At 43.6% G+C, this 18,870-nt stretch overlaps 1 protein-coding gene across 1 annotated transcript in view; it reads right to left on the bottom strand.

The window, feature by feature from the left end:
* AKNAD1 (AKNA domain containing 1) overlaps positions 1 to 17,706 on the bottom strand; it is a 42,412-nt gene extending 24,706 nt beyond the window's left edge. Inside the window, 5 exon segments of the mRNA XM_055139923.1 lie at positions 5,323 to 5,453; positions 13,377 to 13,439; positions 13,536 to 13,684; positions 13,983 to 14,022; positions 16,735 to 17,706. Of these exon segments, the coding sequence (XP_054995898.1) occupies positions 5,323 to 5,453; positions 13,377 to 13,439; positions 13,536 to 13,684; positions 13,983 to 14,022; positions 16,735 to 17,706 (1,355 nt within the window).
* Positions 17,707 to 18,870: the final 1,164 nt, after the last annotated feature.

Genomic DNA, 18,870 nt, shown 5'->3' with positions numbered 1-18,870 from the left:
AAAACCCAGAACCCAACCAAACAAAAACCTATAAAATAACAAATAGAAAGTCTGAGAAACATAAGTAACATTAAGAATGAGAAAGTTAAAACACCTGATGAAAAAATTTTAGGCAAACGGAACTGAGCAATTTATTATAAATACAGTTTAAAATTCAGATTAGGGGGCCAGAGACAGTATAGTGGACAGGGTGCTTGCTTTGCATGCAGCTGACCTAGGTTTGATCTCCAGCACCTCATGGGAAACCTTGAGCACTGCCAGGAGTGAGCTCTGAGCACAGAGCCGGGAATGAGCTCTGAGCACTGCTGGGGATAGCCCCAAAACCAAATGAAATAAAGTAAAATAAGATCCAGATGAAGATCAGAGAGAAAGTATAGGAGTAAGGTCTTTGGCCTTGCATGCTGCTGACCCAGGGGTTACCCCTGAATACAAAATCAGAAATAGCACCTGAGCAATGCTGGGTGTGGCCTCAAAACCTTAATTGATTAATCAAATGCTTCGTTAAAATCCAGATGAAATGGATAAATAAATCTCATAGGATTTCATACATGTGGGCATGTGCTGTGAACTACTGAGTCACATTCCCAAAGAAGTACAAATATTTAGGAGGAAAAAATGCAAGGGGTACAGGAGAACCTATCATTACTTGCAGATGATTTGTCTCAATACCGAAAAACCAAGGTAATCAACAAAAGGCTAACACCAGAACTGCATAAGATGACTTGGTACTAATTAATCATACAATTTCTTTAGTTCCCATAGAGAATAATTATATAGAAAAACAATGTGTGTTGTTAATATTCAAGAAAAAAACTTGAGTAGCTTAAAATCATTTTACAAAAATGTATTTTAAAATGAAAAACATCATGGTCCTGTTTGAGAATACTCATTGCAATTTTTTGTTTTTGTTTTTGTTTTTTTAGGAGGCCATTCTGGGCAGTGCTCTCCAGCTCTGTGCTTAGACGTCACTCCTGGTGGTTGTTCAGGAGACCATGCAGAAAAGATCTGGACCTTCTGTATGAAAAGTTAACGCTCCAATCCATTAAGCTATCCCTTTGGCCCATCACTGCAAATATTTTAACTTTTCCTGAACTAATCTGTAAGTTGAATGAACAATTCAAGTGGAATTTTTCTCAAATGGAATAAAATGAATTTGGTGAGTAAACAGGGTGAGTGTGCAAGAATAGTTGAAGAAAGTGTATGGTAATTTTAAATGGTAAGGAAATTTAAAAAGAAAATTGGTGGGGTGGAACCAGAGTAATATTCATATGGAGGTGATATCTATGACTTCTGTGGGGACACAATGCACACAATGGGGATAGGTCGCCCTATGCACACAATGGACTATTCAGTGAATGGTGGGACAAAGAACTGGGCGTGGGAAAGCATACTAATACCCAAATAAAATGGAGGCACACATAGTATATTAGGTGTGAGAGAACTAAGGAAGGGAAACTGAAAGTTTAAAGGAAATGGAATAATGAGAAACCAGGCCTCAGAAAGACTCAGGGGGGCTGGAGTGATAGTACAAGGGGGTAGGGCATTTGCTTTGCATGAGGTTGTTCCGGATTCGATCCCCACTATCCCATATGCTCCCCCAAGCACCTCCAGGAGTAATTCCTGAGTGCAGAGCCAAGAGTAACCCCTGAGCATCACTGGGTATGGCCCAAAAAGGAAAAAAGAAAGAAAAATTTCGAGACTGTGGCTGAGGGCCTGGAATGTGTATGAAGGAGAAAGGAGGTAAAAACAGGGCAGCTATACGGTTGGCCAACAGGCATTTTTGAGGAAATTTGTGATCTGTTCCATAAAGCAGAAGGGAGGATTCTATGTTGATCCCAAGAAAGGAGGATCTTTTTAATTTTATTTATTTTTAAAAATTATATTTTTAATTTAAGAACTGTCATTTACAAAGTTATTGTTAATTGAGTTTTAGGCATTTAATATTCTAATACCAATCCAACTACTGGTGTCCACTTTCCTCCACACCAGTGTTCCCATATTCCCTCCCCACCCCAACTTCTACCCTGTCGCCTCCTGTCAACTTGACAAGCACATTACAGAGTTTCGTGGCTGCACTTATGTTTTTGTGAGTCTGTCTTTTGGATATCTGGCTCTCCCATTCACCAGTATAACTGAAGCCCTGGTGCCTGTTCACCCATTATTGCCTGTTCTCTTCTTCCCCCTTTATTTCTTTCCTTTTTTTGTCCTCTCCTCTCTAAACATTGGGGGTCAAGAGAAAAGAGAATTTTTAAATGGGGTCGGGGGTGGCTACTCCCAGTTCTGTGCTGAAAGGTTGCTGGTAGCAGCTCACTGGGGCCCATGCTGGGAAATCACCAGGGGCAAGGCAAGTCTTACCCCATCCCCAGACCCCATGATCTTTCCTGCCCAAGAGAAGGAATCAATGGAGGCAGAACCCCATTCCTTTTTCAGCTTGGCTTCTAGTTTGTGAAAGAAGCAAATGGCACCAAATACGTTTGCATATTAGGAAAATAATATGGAAAAGGTAACAAGGTTTCAGTAAGTCCTCAAGATTCGACTGAAGAGATTAGATTATTTGTAAAATTCTTTTCCCTATAAAAAGTTATTAGCAATGGTCTTTGGACTTAACACTGAAAGCTCTTAACATACTGAGACCTCAAGGGGTGTGTGCAGTTCTAACTTGTCCCATGAAGCCGTGGGGAAAGTGACAGCAACTGTCTCCAGTGGATCCAGTCTGGCTACCGCTGGGCATGTATTGGCAGAGTGTGGTCAGAGGCCTGGTCCTCTTGGCCCCACGGCTGACAGTTTCTCCTGTGTGGGGGCTCTAACTGTTGTTGAAACACTCCTGACTTACACTGCTGCTCAGCAGTGTGGGTGTAACTAAAGCTATACCTAAGACACTGACTAACTTGCATTTAATGTGCAGAGGCCTCTCTTATTTTATTTTTAAAAATTATTCTTGGGTTGTGGGCCACACCAGCAGTGTTCAGGGCTTACTTCTGCCTCTACCATCAGGAATCACCCCTGGTGGTCTTAGGGGACTTATTTGGGTGCTAGGGATAAAACCAGGGCCAGCTGGGTACAAGGCTAACACCCTACCCACTGTACTATCCCTTGAGCCCCAGAACCCTCCTCTTAAAAACAAGTGGGATTCATTGGAAAGATAAGATCCTTGCTCTACTCATTTTTAAATAAATAGTGAAAGTCTATGGGGATCTTCCCTCACCCCTGCTGAAAAAATATAAATCCTGGGCATAGTGGTGGCGGGAGGGGGAATCAATATTAAAACCCCATCTTTGCTGTTGAATCACTCTGTGTTGAAACCAAAGTTTCACTCATTTTGGAAAAAGTGAAATTGTACTTTAGGAAAAAATGTCTCACAACACTAGTGCCAATATATAAACCATTGAAATATCTTGGCATCAAGATTGATTCCATGTTTAAAATGCTATGAATAGAAAGAACTGAACGTGCAAAATATTAACACTACTGAATGGATTCTTTTCAGGAAATTCTATGGGAACAGTCTGAGCCTTGTCTTGGAATATATCTTAAAGCTATTCGGATTAAATAGAGAGGATCCTGGTGCCATAAAAATGGTCAATTGGAAGTGTAAATAAGCAGGCATCCAGATCTGTAGAAGATGCAGTGACTCTGGAATTCCCTGACTTTATGTTTTATTATATTAGGGGGCAAGGGGAAGTTGGGATACACCCAATGGTACTCAGGAGGCTCTCCTGGCTATGGACTCAGGGGTCACCCCTGCCGTGCTTGAGGGACCATGGAGTCAGCTGCATGCAGGGGCAGGTGCTTACTCCCTGCCCTATCTCTCTGGCCTGGAGAATCCCTGGACTTTTCAGCTTAAACTCTTCCCTTGGTCAGGATCTATGGGGCCCTCAACATGACCTAACCCAGTCAACAATGATCCTCCCACTGCCCCTTTGGACTTGTGTGGATGGGAAAGAAATGGAAGGACAAAAAAGAGGAGAACCAGGCCAGAAAGCAGGAGTAGAAACAAGGGGCAGAATTTCTCCCAGACCCAGTGCAAGGCTGAGTTGTCTGGGGCACCCTGGAGGGAGGCAGGTAAGCCCAGCACTTGCCCAGAGCCCTGGCAGCCAAAAACCTCCACACTCCACAATCACCACCATGCTTCCCGCCAGACTCCACTGCCTCATCCAGAAATTAATCTGTAGAAAATCTCAGGTATGTGGATTTTGTGGCTGAAATCTCTAAGGTTTCGTGGAGTTGGGGATGGGCTACCTCCTCCCATCTCCCTGTACTTCTGAAGCCCTGGCAATCACGCACATGCCCCAAAGCCACCACCTAGCTAAAAGTTTAACTCCAGCTCTGTCACCCAATTAAAAATTTTGGACTTCCTGGAGCACACAGTGACATCTCAAACTCTAAAATGCTAATAAACAGGAAGTAGCACACCAGATTGAGTGGAATATAATGTAGAAGACAACTAATCTCGATTAGCAAAATATAAACATAGAAGGCTTAACCTGTAACAACATCTTAGTAACCTGTTTTTTTTTCTTTTTGGGTCACACCCAGTGATGCTCAGGAGTTACTGATGGCTGGCTCTGCACTCAGAAATTACTCTTGGCAGAGCTTTGGGAGACCATATGGGACACCTGATATCTAACCTGGGTTGGCAAGTGCAAGCCAAACACCCTATCCACTGTACTATATAGCTCCAATCCTGCTTAGTAACCACTTATACAAGGACTTAAGACTTCCATGGTGAGAAACAATATTCATTAACTTTCTTCTAAGGAAACATTTTTTTGATCATCTTTTTTCGCAAATCATTTATAACAAGCAATATAAAATTAATTACTGGAGGCCTGCTATGGGGGCAGGCTCAAGGAGTGGATGGGAAAATTGAAAATAATTGTGATGAGAAGGTGAAATGGTGGTGGAATTGGTGTTGGAATATTGAATGTCTATAACTAAACTTACGACTTTTTAAAAATCTGAAGAAAAAAAGACAGGAGGGATGTGGGGAGGCAACAACCCTTTCAGAGGTAGCACACGAGCTTTTCTAGGGTTTTCTTATGCTCCAAAGTCTCAGAACCAATCATAACACTATCCAACAAAATGCAAGATTTCTCCTCCTGGAGACAGCAGTTCCTGTGGGGCACACCACCGGGCAGTACCCCGCAGAAGAATACCCACTGACAGAACTCCAGACTTGTTGCATGGGGCAGTGGTGGCTCACAGCGATGGCTTCTGACCCTTGAGCCGTGGCTTTGCAAGCACTAAGTTGGCAGTCACATCAGAACTTCCGCCTGAAGGAAGTTGTCTTTGACCCCTCACCTCACACAGTCTAAGTCTGACCTTTCTGGGTCATCGTTGCTGGTGGCAGGGGACTCATGCTTGTAGACCAGTTGCTGTGATGTCACTTGTTCCTTCTCTGCCATGGGACACTCCTGCTCTGGAAGGCGGGATTCCTGTAGAGTCTCCAGAGCCTGTGGAAGTTGGGGGCGGGGGGGGGGTGGAGAATCAATGGAATCATTCCCATCATTCCCGCATAAGTGTGTGGGGGGAGCTGTTTTTTCCTAGAACATACCTGCCAAAGTGTCAAAATGAAGCAACCATCCTTTGGGCTGTTATTTTTGTTCCCAAGTGACATGTAACATCTAGACAGCCTCGGAGTCATAACAACTTTCCCAGCATCCTTGGAGTGCCAGCTGAGCACCCGTCCTGCTGCACCTAATGTAGAACCCACTCAGGCCTTGAGCATCCTTAGTGGGAAGAGACTAATACTCAAGGTTTGCAGATAGACTGCTCGCTGACAGAACACCTGCCTGTGGTTCTCTTACTGAATCCCCACCTCAATGTGTTAAATAGTGCCAAGTACATTTTAACACCCCAGTTTCAGCAAGAAGGAAATTGGAGCTCGGAGAAGTCTCTATGATGCCACATAGATCATCGAAATGACCCAAAGCTGGAGGTCTTGGGTTTGGGTCTGCAACCCTTGGTGGGCACCACAGGAAGCAGCTGCAGGAGGTCTAGCCGAATGGGTCACCACAGACACCTGTGCAGATCAGTGCTCTGACTGCAGGTCAGGGCTTTTTCCTGATGTCAAGAGGCTTCAACCCTCCAGCCCAGTCACTCAGCACTTCTTGAATCTGACTCTTGGCCAGAAATGTGAGAGACAAAATTTGTGCCAGAGGATATCCCTGATCTTGGGTACCCCTGGCAATGCTCCTCTTGGTTCTTAGGGGCAGGGGGCATGGGCAGGTGGTGCCCAGGGTGCATCCTGGCCCAGCTGCATGCAGAGCAAGTGTTCCAGGATTTGGGGCTCTCTTCCTTGCCAATCCCAGTGATTTTATTCCAGTTGAGAAAAGAAATTGGTTTTCAATAATTAGCTATGGCTCAGTGGAAAAAGTGAGACTGAAGTCAGACTTGCAGAATTCTCAGGAGTCAGAGAGATGTATGGCAGGGATGGAGGTTGCCTTGAGCACAGTTGACCTGGATTTACCACAAATGATTCCCTAGCAACAGAATGAAGGGTACGCCCTGAGCGCAGACAGGTGTGGCCCCTCAAAGGGAAAAAAAGTGTCCTCTACTACTGAGAAAACCAAATCTGTTTCTTGCCAGAACCCCAAATCACATGTAATCTCCCAGTCAGTGTTTGTGTTTCTAGCTTCAGATGTGAGTATGAAATCGTGGACATGGGGAATTTGGAAGAGCAAAAATCATGAATAAAGACGTTAATGTTGAGCAAGGTGTCAGTGTTGGACCAGGTTTTCAGTGAGAGGGATATCCAAGTGAAAATACACATAAACCTCTAGAACTAAAGTTGAGAACTGAACAATAATAATTTAGAAATTGGTAGCATAAAAATAGCAACTAAAACCATGAGAAGGAATCATCTGATTATGAATTAGGATTTCTGTAAATTGGGTTTTTTGGGATTTGGGATGTTGGGAATTGAACCCAGGGCCTCACACAGGATCTGGGCTATACTGATGAGCCACAACTCTGATCCCTAGGATTTGGAATTTAAATTGCATGTTTGGTTTGATTTTATTTGATTTGAGGGATCACACCTGATAGTGCTCAGGGGGACCAAATGTGATGCTAGGTATTTCTCCAGCCCTTTAAGTTATATTTTATCTCAGAAGATAATAGAGCACAGGTTTCTTCTCTTTTTTGGGAGGGTGGGTGGGTTGGTTTTTGTGTCCACAACTGGCAGTGCTCAGGGGTTACTACTCCTGGTTCTAAACTCAGGAATCACTCCTGGCAGTCTCAGGGAACCATATGGGATGCTGGGGACAGAACCTGGGTCAGCTGTGATCAAGGCAAACACTCTCCCTGGTATACTATTTTTTTTTTTTTAATGAATCACCATGTGGAAAATTACAATGCTTTCAGGCTTAAGTCTCAGTTATACAATGCTGAAACAACTATCCCTTCACCAGTGTACATATTCCACCACCAAAAAAGCCCCAGTATACCTCCCATCCCTCCCTCCCTCCCTCCACCTGTGTAACTGATAAATTTCACTTTACTTTCTCTTTACTTTGGTTACATTCAATATTTCAAAAAAAAACTCACTATTATTATTAGGAGTTCCCCACTACAGACAGACCTGCTGTGAAGAGATATGAGGTCTTGGATTTTTGTATTTTAGCAACTAAGTCCAGGGAAATTTCTTCCAGAAATTGGATCATTGCAAGCTTGTATTTCTCATTAGTGGTCCTCATAATATGGCGGTCGCCATGTCCTTCCCCCCCAGCAAGGAAAAGGCGAGAGAGAAAATCTTTCCCCTTCAGGCAGGCATGGGGCCACGGCCTAGTTCTCAGTTTGGAGACATTCTGCAAGGAGCTGCCGGTAAAAAAAGGAGTATAACTGCCAGCAGCCGCTGCGTTCTGAGATTGGTTTCTGTGCCTCTAGGATAATGGACGCTCAGGGGTGGCGGAGCCATTCCTGAGCATATATTTTGTATATCAGGAAAGGTCGCGCGGCCGCATAAGCCGCATAAGTGGCCGCGCGGTTTGGAGGTGTCCCAGTCCCTCATACTGAAGCCGTGTTTGTAGAAGCTCAGTGTCGAGGGGCTCCATCTGGAGAAGGCGTGCCAGCTGTACCTTCTCCGTCTAGCACCCCGGTGTTGTTGACCCGGTCTGGGGTCCGGAGCAGTCTCCAGCTGGTGGTGCCCACCAGAGCGGCCCAAATGCTTCACTCTCTCCCGGGTGTACTATTACTCAGGCCCCAGGGCACAGTTTTCTGAACCACAATTGTATTTTGTAAATGTTCTGATTAGGACCCACAACTGTACCTCACTAAATTCTCCTAGCATTTGAGATGGGGAGCCATGCTTTGTGTTTAAGGTCTCGTAACTAATAAGTAGAACAACCAGATACTTGCTGCAGTATCCAATGCTGGGTTTGCGCAGCTCATGTGGAAAAGGTGAGTCTAAGTCCTATCTGTCTTCCTCCCCTGGATACGCCAAAGGTGCCTGGAATTTACGGGAGGGCTATTGTGTCAGGAGCCGCCTCACTCTTCCCTCAGCATAAACACGAGTCCCTCCAACATCAGGAAGCATCTTGTTAAGTGAAGGCCTCGGTAGTCTCGTGCCTGGGATTATTCCTCTCTGCTTTGCTCAGCCCTTTCCAATTATTTGCTCTCACCCAAAGCCTGGCTCTGACACTCCTTTACGCATGCACTCTGACTCAATACTTCCAGGCTCCCTCGTGCTATTGGCTCTCAAATCCAGTGCACATCTTGCTTTCCTTCCTAATCCAGAACATTTTAAAAAATATTTAAAACTATTCCATTAAAGTAGCTTGCCAGGCTCTGCCGTGTGGGCTAGATACTCTCAGTAGCTTCGATATGTCAAGTACAGTAACAACAAGTCTCGAAATGGAGGCATTACTGGTGCCCGCTCGAGCAAATCGATGAGCAACGGGATGACAGTAACAGTGACAGTGATTTCATTAAAGGATCATCATTGACAAAGTTACAGTTTTAAGCATATAATATTTCAACAACAATCCCACCACCATTGCCAACTTTCCTCCCAGTGTTCCCATACTTCATCCCTAACCCCAACCCCCCATCCCTGCCTGCCACCTCGAGGGGCACATGACAGAGTTCAAAGGTTGCAACTTTTTTCAGTAGAATGTTTATTAATAAGTTTCACTCATTATTTTGCTAAACTTCTGTAAGCATATTATTCTTTTCAATTCTCACAACATAACATAGTTTTTCAGTCTTATGGAAAATGTGGCAGGTTTTCAGAGAGCAAGTATCTTGATCAGTGTAATAAACTTTTTTGTCGGGCCAGGGGGTCCCTTCTTAATGTATTTGGAAATTCAGCTCCATTTATAAGGAATACAAATGCAAGAATAAACAAATGGGACTACATAAAAATAAAAATGCTTCTATATAACAACAACAACAACAACAAAAACTACCAGAAAAAAGAAATCAATCAAGAAACTGGGGAAAGATATTTGTACATCTTAGGTTTCACTAGGGGTAAGTATCCAAAATCTATAAAGAACTCTCATAACTTTTTCTTTTATATGTTTTTCAATGGTTGCAACTTTGATCTCATATTTTCAGCATTGTTGATTCTGTGCTTTGGGTATACTCCCACACCACTGGTATAATTGACGCCCCGACCTCTGTCCCTCCCTTACTTCTCTTTCTCATCTTTCTTCCCCCCTTGATTTTTTCCTCTGGAACATTTATTTGATAGTCTTGAAAACCTTTCACTTCTTAAAATCTTCCGCTTCATAAAACCCTCTTTGTTCTTAGCTTTTGCAACTTTGCCCCTTCCAGGTCTGCCATGATCTTCTGGGTCTCTCCTTGTTGGTCTCTTTGTGGATCCTTCTGGAGTCACCTGTTCCTGGTTGTCAATTGCTGTAATTCTGTCCTTGGATGTCTTCCCTGCTGCTACTATATGTTACCTTTGGTCTATCTCAAACCACAACCACAATCAAATCTCCCTTTCCAGCCCTGACAACCCCAGGTCCATTGCTCTGATTCCCTGCTGAACCTCTCCAGTCGGATGTCCTGTAGGCACCTCAGAGACATCCCAAACTGAACTTGACCCTTCGCCCTTGCCTCCACACCCATTCTGAACCAGATCTTCCACTTTTATCCCTTGCTTTGTTTGCCTAAGCTAGAGATCTGGAACTCACCCAGCCTCCTCCCTTCCCTCACTCACCCATTTCAGCCTGCCATCTCTTAACCACTTCCTTAACCCCTTGTGTTTCTATGTTCTCTCTTCACTTTTGTCACCCTTGGCTCAGATCTTCAAAACTTGATCCTTGGATCTTGGCTTCTGAACCAATGTCTGTTCCTACAGTCTTATATGATATCACTGTTTGTTGGTTTTAAATCCTTCAGTGTTGCCCCATCATTCACCCACAGAATGCAACTTAAGCTCCTTAGCATGACTTAAAGTGTTGTTGCATACCACAAGGAACTTCCACTTGGATGTGGTTTAATTAACACAAATGGAACCAATGTGTTAAGGGCTTTTCATTGAGGAGTCCTCTTTTCTAGCTTCCGCCTTCCTTTTCACCTCTTGAACCTTCAGCTCTTCGCATTAGTTACCATACCATGCAGTTTATCACACTATCAGCATTTCCTTGTCCCTGGACTTTGGTGCCTGTTGATTTCTGTTCTTGAAACAGCCCTCTGGACTGCACTCATGGAGTGCAGGGTAGCATCACATGAGGCTGACACCCAAGGACAGTAGATACAAGGCCCAGGGGGATTGCCCCATAGCTGGAAGACTATTTCATGAGCAGAGGGGAGAAGGCAGATAGAATAGAGAAGGGATCACTAAGAAAATGATGGCTGGAGGAACCAGTTGGGATGGGAGATGCATGCCCAAAGTAGATAATGGACCAAACATGATGACCTCTCAGTGTCTGTGTTGCAAGCTATAATGCCCAAAAGTAGAGAGAAAGTATGGGGAATACTGTTTGCCTTAGAGGTAGTGGGAGGGTGGGAAAGGGGGAGTATACCTGGAATATTGGTGGTGGGGAATGTACACTGGTGGAGGGATGGGTGTTTGATCATACAATCATGGGAGAGATTGTAACCCAAACATGAAAGCTTGTAACTATCTCACGGTGATTCAATAAAATTTTAAAAATTAAAAAAAGAAAAGAAATAGCTCTCTGGCCTTACTCTGCCAAGTTCACCTATATTCCTCCTACCATGCCCACCTTAGAGGAAGCAATCCAGAGTGCCTTACTCTAACTGCCTGGAGTGGCAGCTTCTAGGCTACCATTGCAACCTCTGTACTATTTCACCAATTTTGTTTCCTTGTCTTTTTTTCTAGTCTGTAGTTTCAAGGATATAGTACCACAAGTCATTTAGAAAAAAATTTTTTTTTCTTCATCTCCAAATTCCTAGTGTGTGGTAGAGTTTAGGACCTGAGATAAGTATTTGTGGACTGGATAAACTAGTTATTTAGTTAAATTCATGTGATGGGTGAATAATAGATCTTCTCTCACGGAAGCGGGTCCTCCTGCTTTGGTTGTTTCTGAAGTAGAGTCTCCATGTGAGATTGGCCATGTCCTTGTGATCTGGGGTTCTGAGCTTGCCTGTTGCTGACCCAGTGACCTAACCAGCTTAAGTTTCACCTATTGGTGCTGCTGGCCTCAACCTTTTGTCTCCATTGGCATGATGCCACATCTCACCTCCCATATTCCCCGTTTCCCACAACCCTGGACGAACATGGCAGGCATGCTTACAACATAAATCAGTAATTTAATTAAAGGCATCAACAAGCAAGGAGGCCAAAGATTTTTGTTGTGGTGGGGTTTTTTTGGTTTGCTTTCTGGGATACACTGTCAATGCTCAGGGGTTCTCCTGACTCTGTACTCAGGAATTACTGGTGGTTACTTGGTGGACCATATGTCAGCTGGGGATTGAACTTGGGTCGGTTGCATGCAAAGCAAACACTCTACCTATTGTACTATCTGCTCTGTTCCCAAGAGTTCTCAAATTTATTTACTGACTTGCCAGATACTGGTAGATTTTTTGTATGAGATGTGTTTGTGTGTGTAACGTATATGTGTGTGTTTCAATTTTTATTGCATCCTTGTTTTATTTTTAATTTTTTGTTTTTTATTGAGATTCTGTAGTATATATTAATAAATATATACTACAGAATATATACTATACTACAGTTCCTCATGCACATAATTCCAACACTGCACCCATCACCAGTGTACCCACCTACCTCTTCCAAAGACCCCAAAACCCCTCCTTCCCTACCCCACAATTCAATAGTGTGGATAACTTCTCCCATTATGTTGCCTTTTGGCTCTTGCTGTGTATCTTTAAGTCCCACACATGAGAGAGATCATTCTGTATCTGTACCTTTCCTTCTAGCTCACTTCACTCGACAGATGCTGGCAGCTTTAAAACCTGGTATCTCCTCTGTCCCTTCAAAGAAGTTGACATGTGCTTCTCTTGGGTCGCCCATGAAAGCAGATTATTATGAGGAACTGGTGGGGAACAACAGCGTGACTAATAGATGCTAGGAAGAAAAGCCAGTGAATTCTAAGCTCTTTTTTACCCCAGTAATGCAAAGATAATTTATGCTTCAGCAAAGCATTTATGAATAGAGTATGTCCACCATCACAACACAGAAAGAATGTGGTGCTGTGAAACCATTTGCCTTCTGGGTTTTTGTTGTTGTTGGGGTCTTAGGGGATTTGGGTTGTTGTTGTTGGTGGTGGTGGTGTTTTATTTTGTTTTGCTTTGTTTTTATTCTTTTATTGGTTTGGAGGCCACACCTGGTAGTGCTCAGGGCTTACTCCTGGCTCAAGGGTCACTCCATGATGGTGCTCAGAGGGGATCATATGGGGTACTGAGAATCAAACCCAGGCCAGTTGCATTCAAGGCCATGCTCTACCTGCTCTACTATCTCTCTGACTCTGAAGCCTTGTTTTAACCCATGTCAAAAGTCTCCCAAAATGGGACTGGAGTAATAGCACAGTAAATAGGGCTCAATGCCTTGCACATGGCTGACCCGGGTTTGATTCCTAGCATCCCATATGGTCCCCCGAGCACCTCCAGGAGTAATTCTTGAGTGCAGAGCCAGGAATCATCCCTATGCATCGCCAGGTGCCACCCAAAAAGCAAAATAAAAGCTCTCAAAAGCTTATTTTTGTTTTGTTTTGGGGTTTCCAAGTAGTACTCAGACTGTGAGGTCACTCCTGACAGTTTTTGGCCCAATTCTGCCTGATCCCTGCAGTGCTGGGGAGCATGAGGCATCCTGGTAGTGTTCAGGGGACAATGTGGTATCAGGAAGGAAGCCCAGGGGGCCTCCAGATGCCAGGCATGTACCCCAGCCTTTTGAGCTATCTATTGTCCCTTAATAAAGATTTTTAAAACAGTATAAAAATTATTACCTGCTTTCTGGCTTGCAAATTATGTGAAGAGTCCTGTGCTATGCTTTTAGAAAATGCTTCTACCTGCAGTGAAAGAAATACAATATGTTCATTAATGACTGATGCCTCATGCTTGAATCTGGTTGCTTCTGATCTTTATAATGAGTCTAAAAACATTACTTTAGTCTTCAGTTGATTTGTCTGTTCTTTCAACTTCTGACATATCTGACTCCCTTGGGATATCTTTTGAAATATGTAAGAAGAACTCAAGGAAACGTTTTTGTGACCAGTTGATGACAATTTAAAGGGACCGGTATCTGGTTCCATTCCTGTAGAAGAAAGAAGTCATTTTGGCTACCATTCATCTACGTTTCAGGGCGGAATCTCTTGTAATCACTACTTTTTTTTTTAAGCTTCAAGATGAATATCTAGGGGCCCGAGCGATAGCACAGCGGGTAGGGCGTTTGCCTTGCACGCGGCCAACCCGGGTTCGATCCCCGGCATCCCATATGGTCCCCCAAGCACTGCCAGGAGTAATTCCTGAGTGCAAAGCCAGGAGTAACCCCTGAACATTGCTGGGTGTGACCCAAAAAGCAAAAAAAAAAAAGAATATCTAAGTACTAGTACCTGAGAGACATTCCTGGTGGAAATGTACTGTAGGGTCCATCTGCACAATTAAAGGAGAAGAATACATTATTATTGATGCTGACAAGAGTACCATCACACGGAAGGACCAGCAGAAACTTGGAGGAAACTGGCCTCTACTACCAAGGCTGGACTCCAGGCTGACCCAGGGCAGTTTCATTACCATAAACCTCACATTCCTTAGCAGTGCTGAGTGTATAGTAATAGATCCCATCTCATAAGGATTGTTGGAAGGATTAAATGTACAGTGTAGGGGCCAGAACAATAGTTGTCTTGCAGCTATCCTGGTTTAATCCCTGGCACAGCATATGGGCCCCCAGGCACCACCAGGAATTGAGCACAGAACCAGGAATAAGATTTGGGGCAATGTCAGGTGTGGCCAAGATCCACATCAAATGTACAGTATAGCTGTAGAGTATGTCACATGGCAACATTCACTATGTCTTAGCTACTACTGTAATCACTACTTGTTTGATACTAGTATATGAAGTATTCAAAAATATCTCATAAGTAGATCTTAAGAGGTCCAATATATCTCAGGGCAGAACACTTGCTTTCATATGCGAGACCCTGTGTTTATTCAATCCCTAGTACCTCAAAAAATAGATAAAATCATATGATCAGTAAAGTATACCGGGGCTGGAGCGATAGCACAGTGGGTAGGGCATTTGCCTTGCACGCAGCCGACCCGGGTTCGAATCCCAGTATCTCATATGGTCCCCTGAGCACTGCCAGTAGTAATTCCTGAGTGAAAAGCCAGGAGTAATCCCTGTGCATCGCCAGGTGTGACCCAAAAAGCAAATAAATAAATAAATAAATAAATAAATAAATAAATAAATAAAGTATACCATTAGCTCCACAAGGACAGGGACCATTGTTGATCTTGTTGGTAGCTTTCTATATATGAGCATATGTGCGTGTGTGCATGTTCTGTGTGTGTGTTTGTGTGGTTCCAAGGAGGAACCAGGGCCTCTGGGGGACAGACACTGTTTCACTGAGCTTTTTTTCTAGCTCTGTCACTGTTGCTGTTACCATCTCATATCTCCCACCACATGTAGTTCACTAGAAAATATTATACAATGGTATGTATTAAGTTCCAAAACCCACATCAAGCTAGTGATTATTACCCAGAATCCGCCTTTTTCTGCTTCACAGCAGGCTACTGGGAGAGTTTTAAATCCAGAATGATTCCTCTCAAAGCTCTTCTTCCCATTGTTCCCAGTAACATTAGCTCAGAAACATTAGCAAAGCACAGTGGTGGCCAAATTAGTTGTGATTATTATAACTCTCTCAGTTATGTGATGAACACAGAAAGTACAGGGTCCAGTTCCCCAAACCTATGATGAAAAAGCTAGAGACCAGCTTCAGACTCCTCACTGCCAGGAGAGCTGAGCCTGATGACTGTTTGACTCCTTAACCCCATGGCCCGAAAGCACCCAGGGATCTGCAGTGAGCAGAACAAGCACTTCTGAGAGTTCCCACATCCCAAGATGACAGAAGCATCTGGGCAACACACCTAGGTTGCCAGCGAGGGAGACATGTGAATGTGGGGGAGAAGGGGTGGTTTCCTTCACCTTTTGGGGTTCCCAAACTCAGTTGAAAAAGAGAGTTGAAGCAAGAAGGGGGACATAGAAAGACAAAGTGTAGGTCCTGGCAACTTGCTAAAGAAATAAAAGGAAGATTCATGTAAATTTACCTAACCACTGGGTTTCAAATAATCAGCCTGTGATGAGGAATCAAGACACTGACCCTCAGCATGTCCAGATGTTGTTTGGGGATGGGAAGGAAGACAGGGACTGTTGTCAAGGGGAAATAGCATCTATTAAGTAATTCTCAATATAGCAGACTACGGTATGTTATTAGAGGATCTAATAGAGAACCTAACTCAGTTCAATTTAGAATAGTCAAGGTGTGTGTGTGTGTGTGTGTGTGTGTTTGTGTGTGTGTTTGTATGTGTGTAAAATAAGCCAGTCCTCTGGGGAATATCAGGCAATGGAAGATGAAGGCCAATTTGTGTACTCCTAATACACAAACAGAGTGAATGAAAAATATTTACAAATTATAATCCAATACAGGATCAGATAATCACTCTGAAAAACTAAGCAAATAAGGATGGGTGATGAGGGCCCAGGAGCTCTGAAGAGTCCCGTGTCTGAGGGGTACCTAAAGGAGGCCCTGAAAAAGAGCAGGTCTCAGGGAGGAAGCAAGGACAAAATGGATGTTCCTTGTGAGGCAGGAACTCAGAGTTCAGGGCCTTAGGAGAGGTTAGGGACCAGCCAAAAAACAGAGGATGGTTCCTGAGAGGGGAAAGCTAAGTGGAGAAAGAGAAGATGAAATAAAGATTTTTTTTTTAATATGAAGGCTCAAATTCAAGGGTGAAAGTTTTTATTCATGTTAATACATACAGGACCAGGGAGATGGCTCAGAGGGCCAGAATTTCAAAGCCCTGATTCCTCCTACAGCACTACCCTCCTGGGCACTGCCAGGAGTGACCTCTGAGCACCACTAGGTGTGACCTCAAAACAAACACAAAAAAGATTCCTTCAATTTTTTACCTGTTATCCTGTGTCATGTGACCACCACTAAGGTTCTGAGAGATCAAGGTGTTCAGTCAGATCTGGGAGCCTCAGAACTAGACCTCAGCTCAATACATAACCCCATCTCTCCCTCCACACCCAGACAGATCAAGAAGAGCAGCGGACTGATACCTTTTCCTACACGTAGTTTAACTCACCCGTGGCTGGCACAAAGGTACCATGGTTTTTCTTCTCTGTTCATGTTTTTCAGCGCAATTCAACCTAGCCATGCTTTCTAAAATGTCTTGCACAATAGCCAGTTTATCTCTCAATGTAGGTGTAAATCTGGTTTGTTTATCTACCATAAGTGATCTATCAATGTGGCTGTCTTGAGGGTTATTCTCTTTAGGAGTAACCTTAGGGAAATTAGAGCAAAGGTCATGAGCTTGACCTTGCCCAAATTTGAACCACCAGCATGAACTGGCATTTTCAGTCTTCTGCTTCTGGAGGGCCCATCCATAACCATCTTTTCGTTTGTCACTTTGGCTCTTGATTTTAGTTAGGAAATTTGGATTTCCTTGAAGACTCCTATCTCCAGTAGCTACTGCCCCTCTGAAGTCAGTGGGGTTTTCTTCTGTCCTGCTTGGAGTCTCATTTCTGTTTTCACCATCCCTCTTGATTGGAGATTGGTTAGTGAGTTCTGGGGGTCGCTCTTTTAGTTGAGATTTCTTAGTGTAATGCAAAAAGAGACTTTTAATAATAGCTTCATCGCAACTGTCAGTGTTGAAGTTCTCCAGGAGAGCTTCACAAGTAATGCCTTGACCATTTAATAATTTCTCTTTGGAAAGATGACAGAGTAAAGTACTAGAAATGTTGGTCTTTGGAGGGTTTCTCTTATTATCTGGAGGATGAGGATGAAAGGTACCTGGTTTCTCTTGAACAGATATATCGTTGATGGCATTATTAGTCATTTTATTGGGCACCAAGGCCAGGTCTACATTTCTGTAGGTCTCTTTAGGGGGATTCTCTTCTTGATGGTTTTCTGCTGTGGAAATCATTTGGCTTGGGACATCATAGATGCCTTTATTGCTATAATCATTATAAGTCTTAATTTGGGTGAAAGCCCCATCATAAGGCAAGTCTTCCAGTTGCTGAGAAGTTCTATCTTCAGAGAAATCAGCTTCATCCATGTAGGAGGCACCTCACTCCCTTTGTCCTTTGCAGCCAGGTCTTGAGGTCCTCAGCTGTGATAACACATCTGGCTTTCATTGGTTGTCTTCATCATGTGTCTTATTCCATGCAAAACAACAAGAGCCACATGGTTAATAGGTCGGAATAATGTACACACCGTTTGTCCTGGTGTCTGTGCCAGAACAAAAAGGGGATGGGTGGGGGACTCAAACATTTGGAAATTGCCCCCTCCCCACCAACAAAAAAAGTATTTTCAGGGCTGGAGCGATAATACAGCAGGTACGGTGCTTGTCTTCATGCGGCTGATCCAGATTCCATCCCCAGCACCCCATATGGTCCCTGCCAGGAGTGACTCCTGAACACAGTGCTGGGAGTAAACCCTGAGCACTGCAGATGTGGCTTTTAAAAAAAAAGGATTTCCTGAAATTAAAAAAAAATTGAAAAACAGAATCTGTGAAAATAAAATAAAACCAAAATAAAGGTACATAATAAGGAAGGAACAGATTTCCCAGGACAGCAGAACCAGAGAGTTGGTCTGCAAGAATTTAGCTTGGGAGCCATGGATTTGAGGGGATTGGGGAAACATTGGTGGAGGCAAGCAGGCACTCTTCCATTGGTTCATGCAGGACCAGGGAGATGGCTCAAAGGGCTGGACTTTCAGAACCCTGGTTTTGGAACTATGTTTGCATGAAGCTATCATTAACTATATTGTAAATCAAAGTACTTCCATAAAAACAGGAGGATGAGAAGGAAAAAAAATGGAGCTTGAGATGCAAGTCAATAGTTGATTTTTCAAGTGACTGTGCACAGATCTCTTCATTGTGTGCTTGATGCAAGCACAATCGATCTCCAGCCTTCTTGTTCTGGGCTTTTTCTATCCTGATTTTCTCTTATATATTAGGTAAAGGCAGACCTTTGAGAAACAAAAATGCCTTTAGAACATCTAGCTGCCAGCCTGCCATTCAGCTCCCCCTGTTCTGAGGGAAGCCCCGCAAGAACCCTAGAAAAGGCAACCCTAAGCAGCTGTCACATAGCAGGCTGGTGGCAGCTGTGCTGAGTTTTGTTTTATTTTGCTTGCAGGGAAGAGAACTCCAGGAAATGGTCAAAGCCAAATCAGTCGCCTTTTGAGTCTTTTTTTTTTCTTTTCCTTTCTTGGGAACACT

Source organism: Sorex araneus, chromosome 5 (genome assembly GCF_027595985.1).
Source record: "Sorex araneus isolate mSorAra2 chromosome 5, mSorAra2.pri, whole genome shotgun sequence".
NCBI classification, from domain to species: domain Eukaryota; kingdom Metazoa; phylum Chordata; class Mammalia; order Eulipotyphla; family Soricidae; genus Sorex; species Sorex araneus.
The sequence above is the reverse complement of the archived record's forward strand: the minus strand, read 5'-3'. Positions and strand labels throughout refer to the sequence as shown.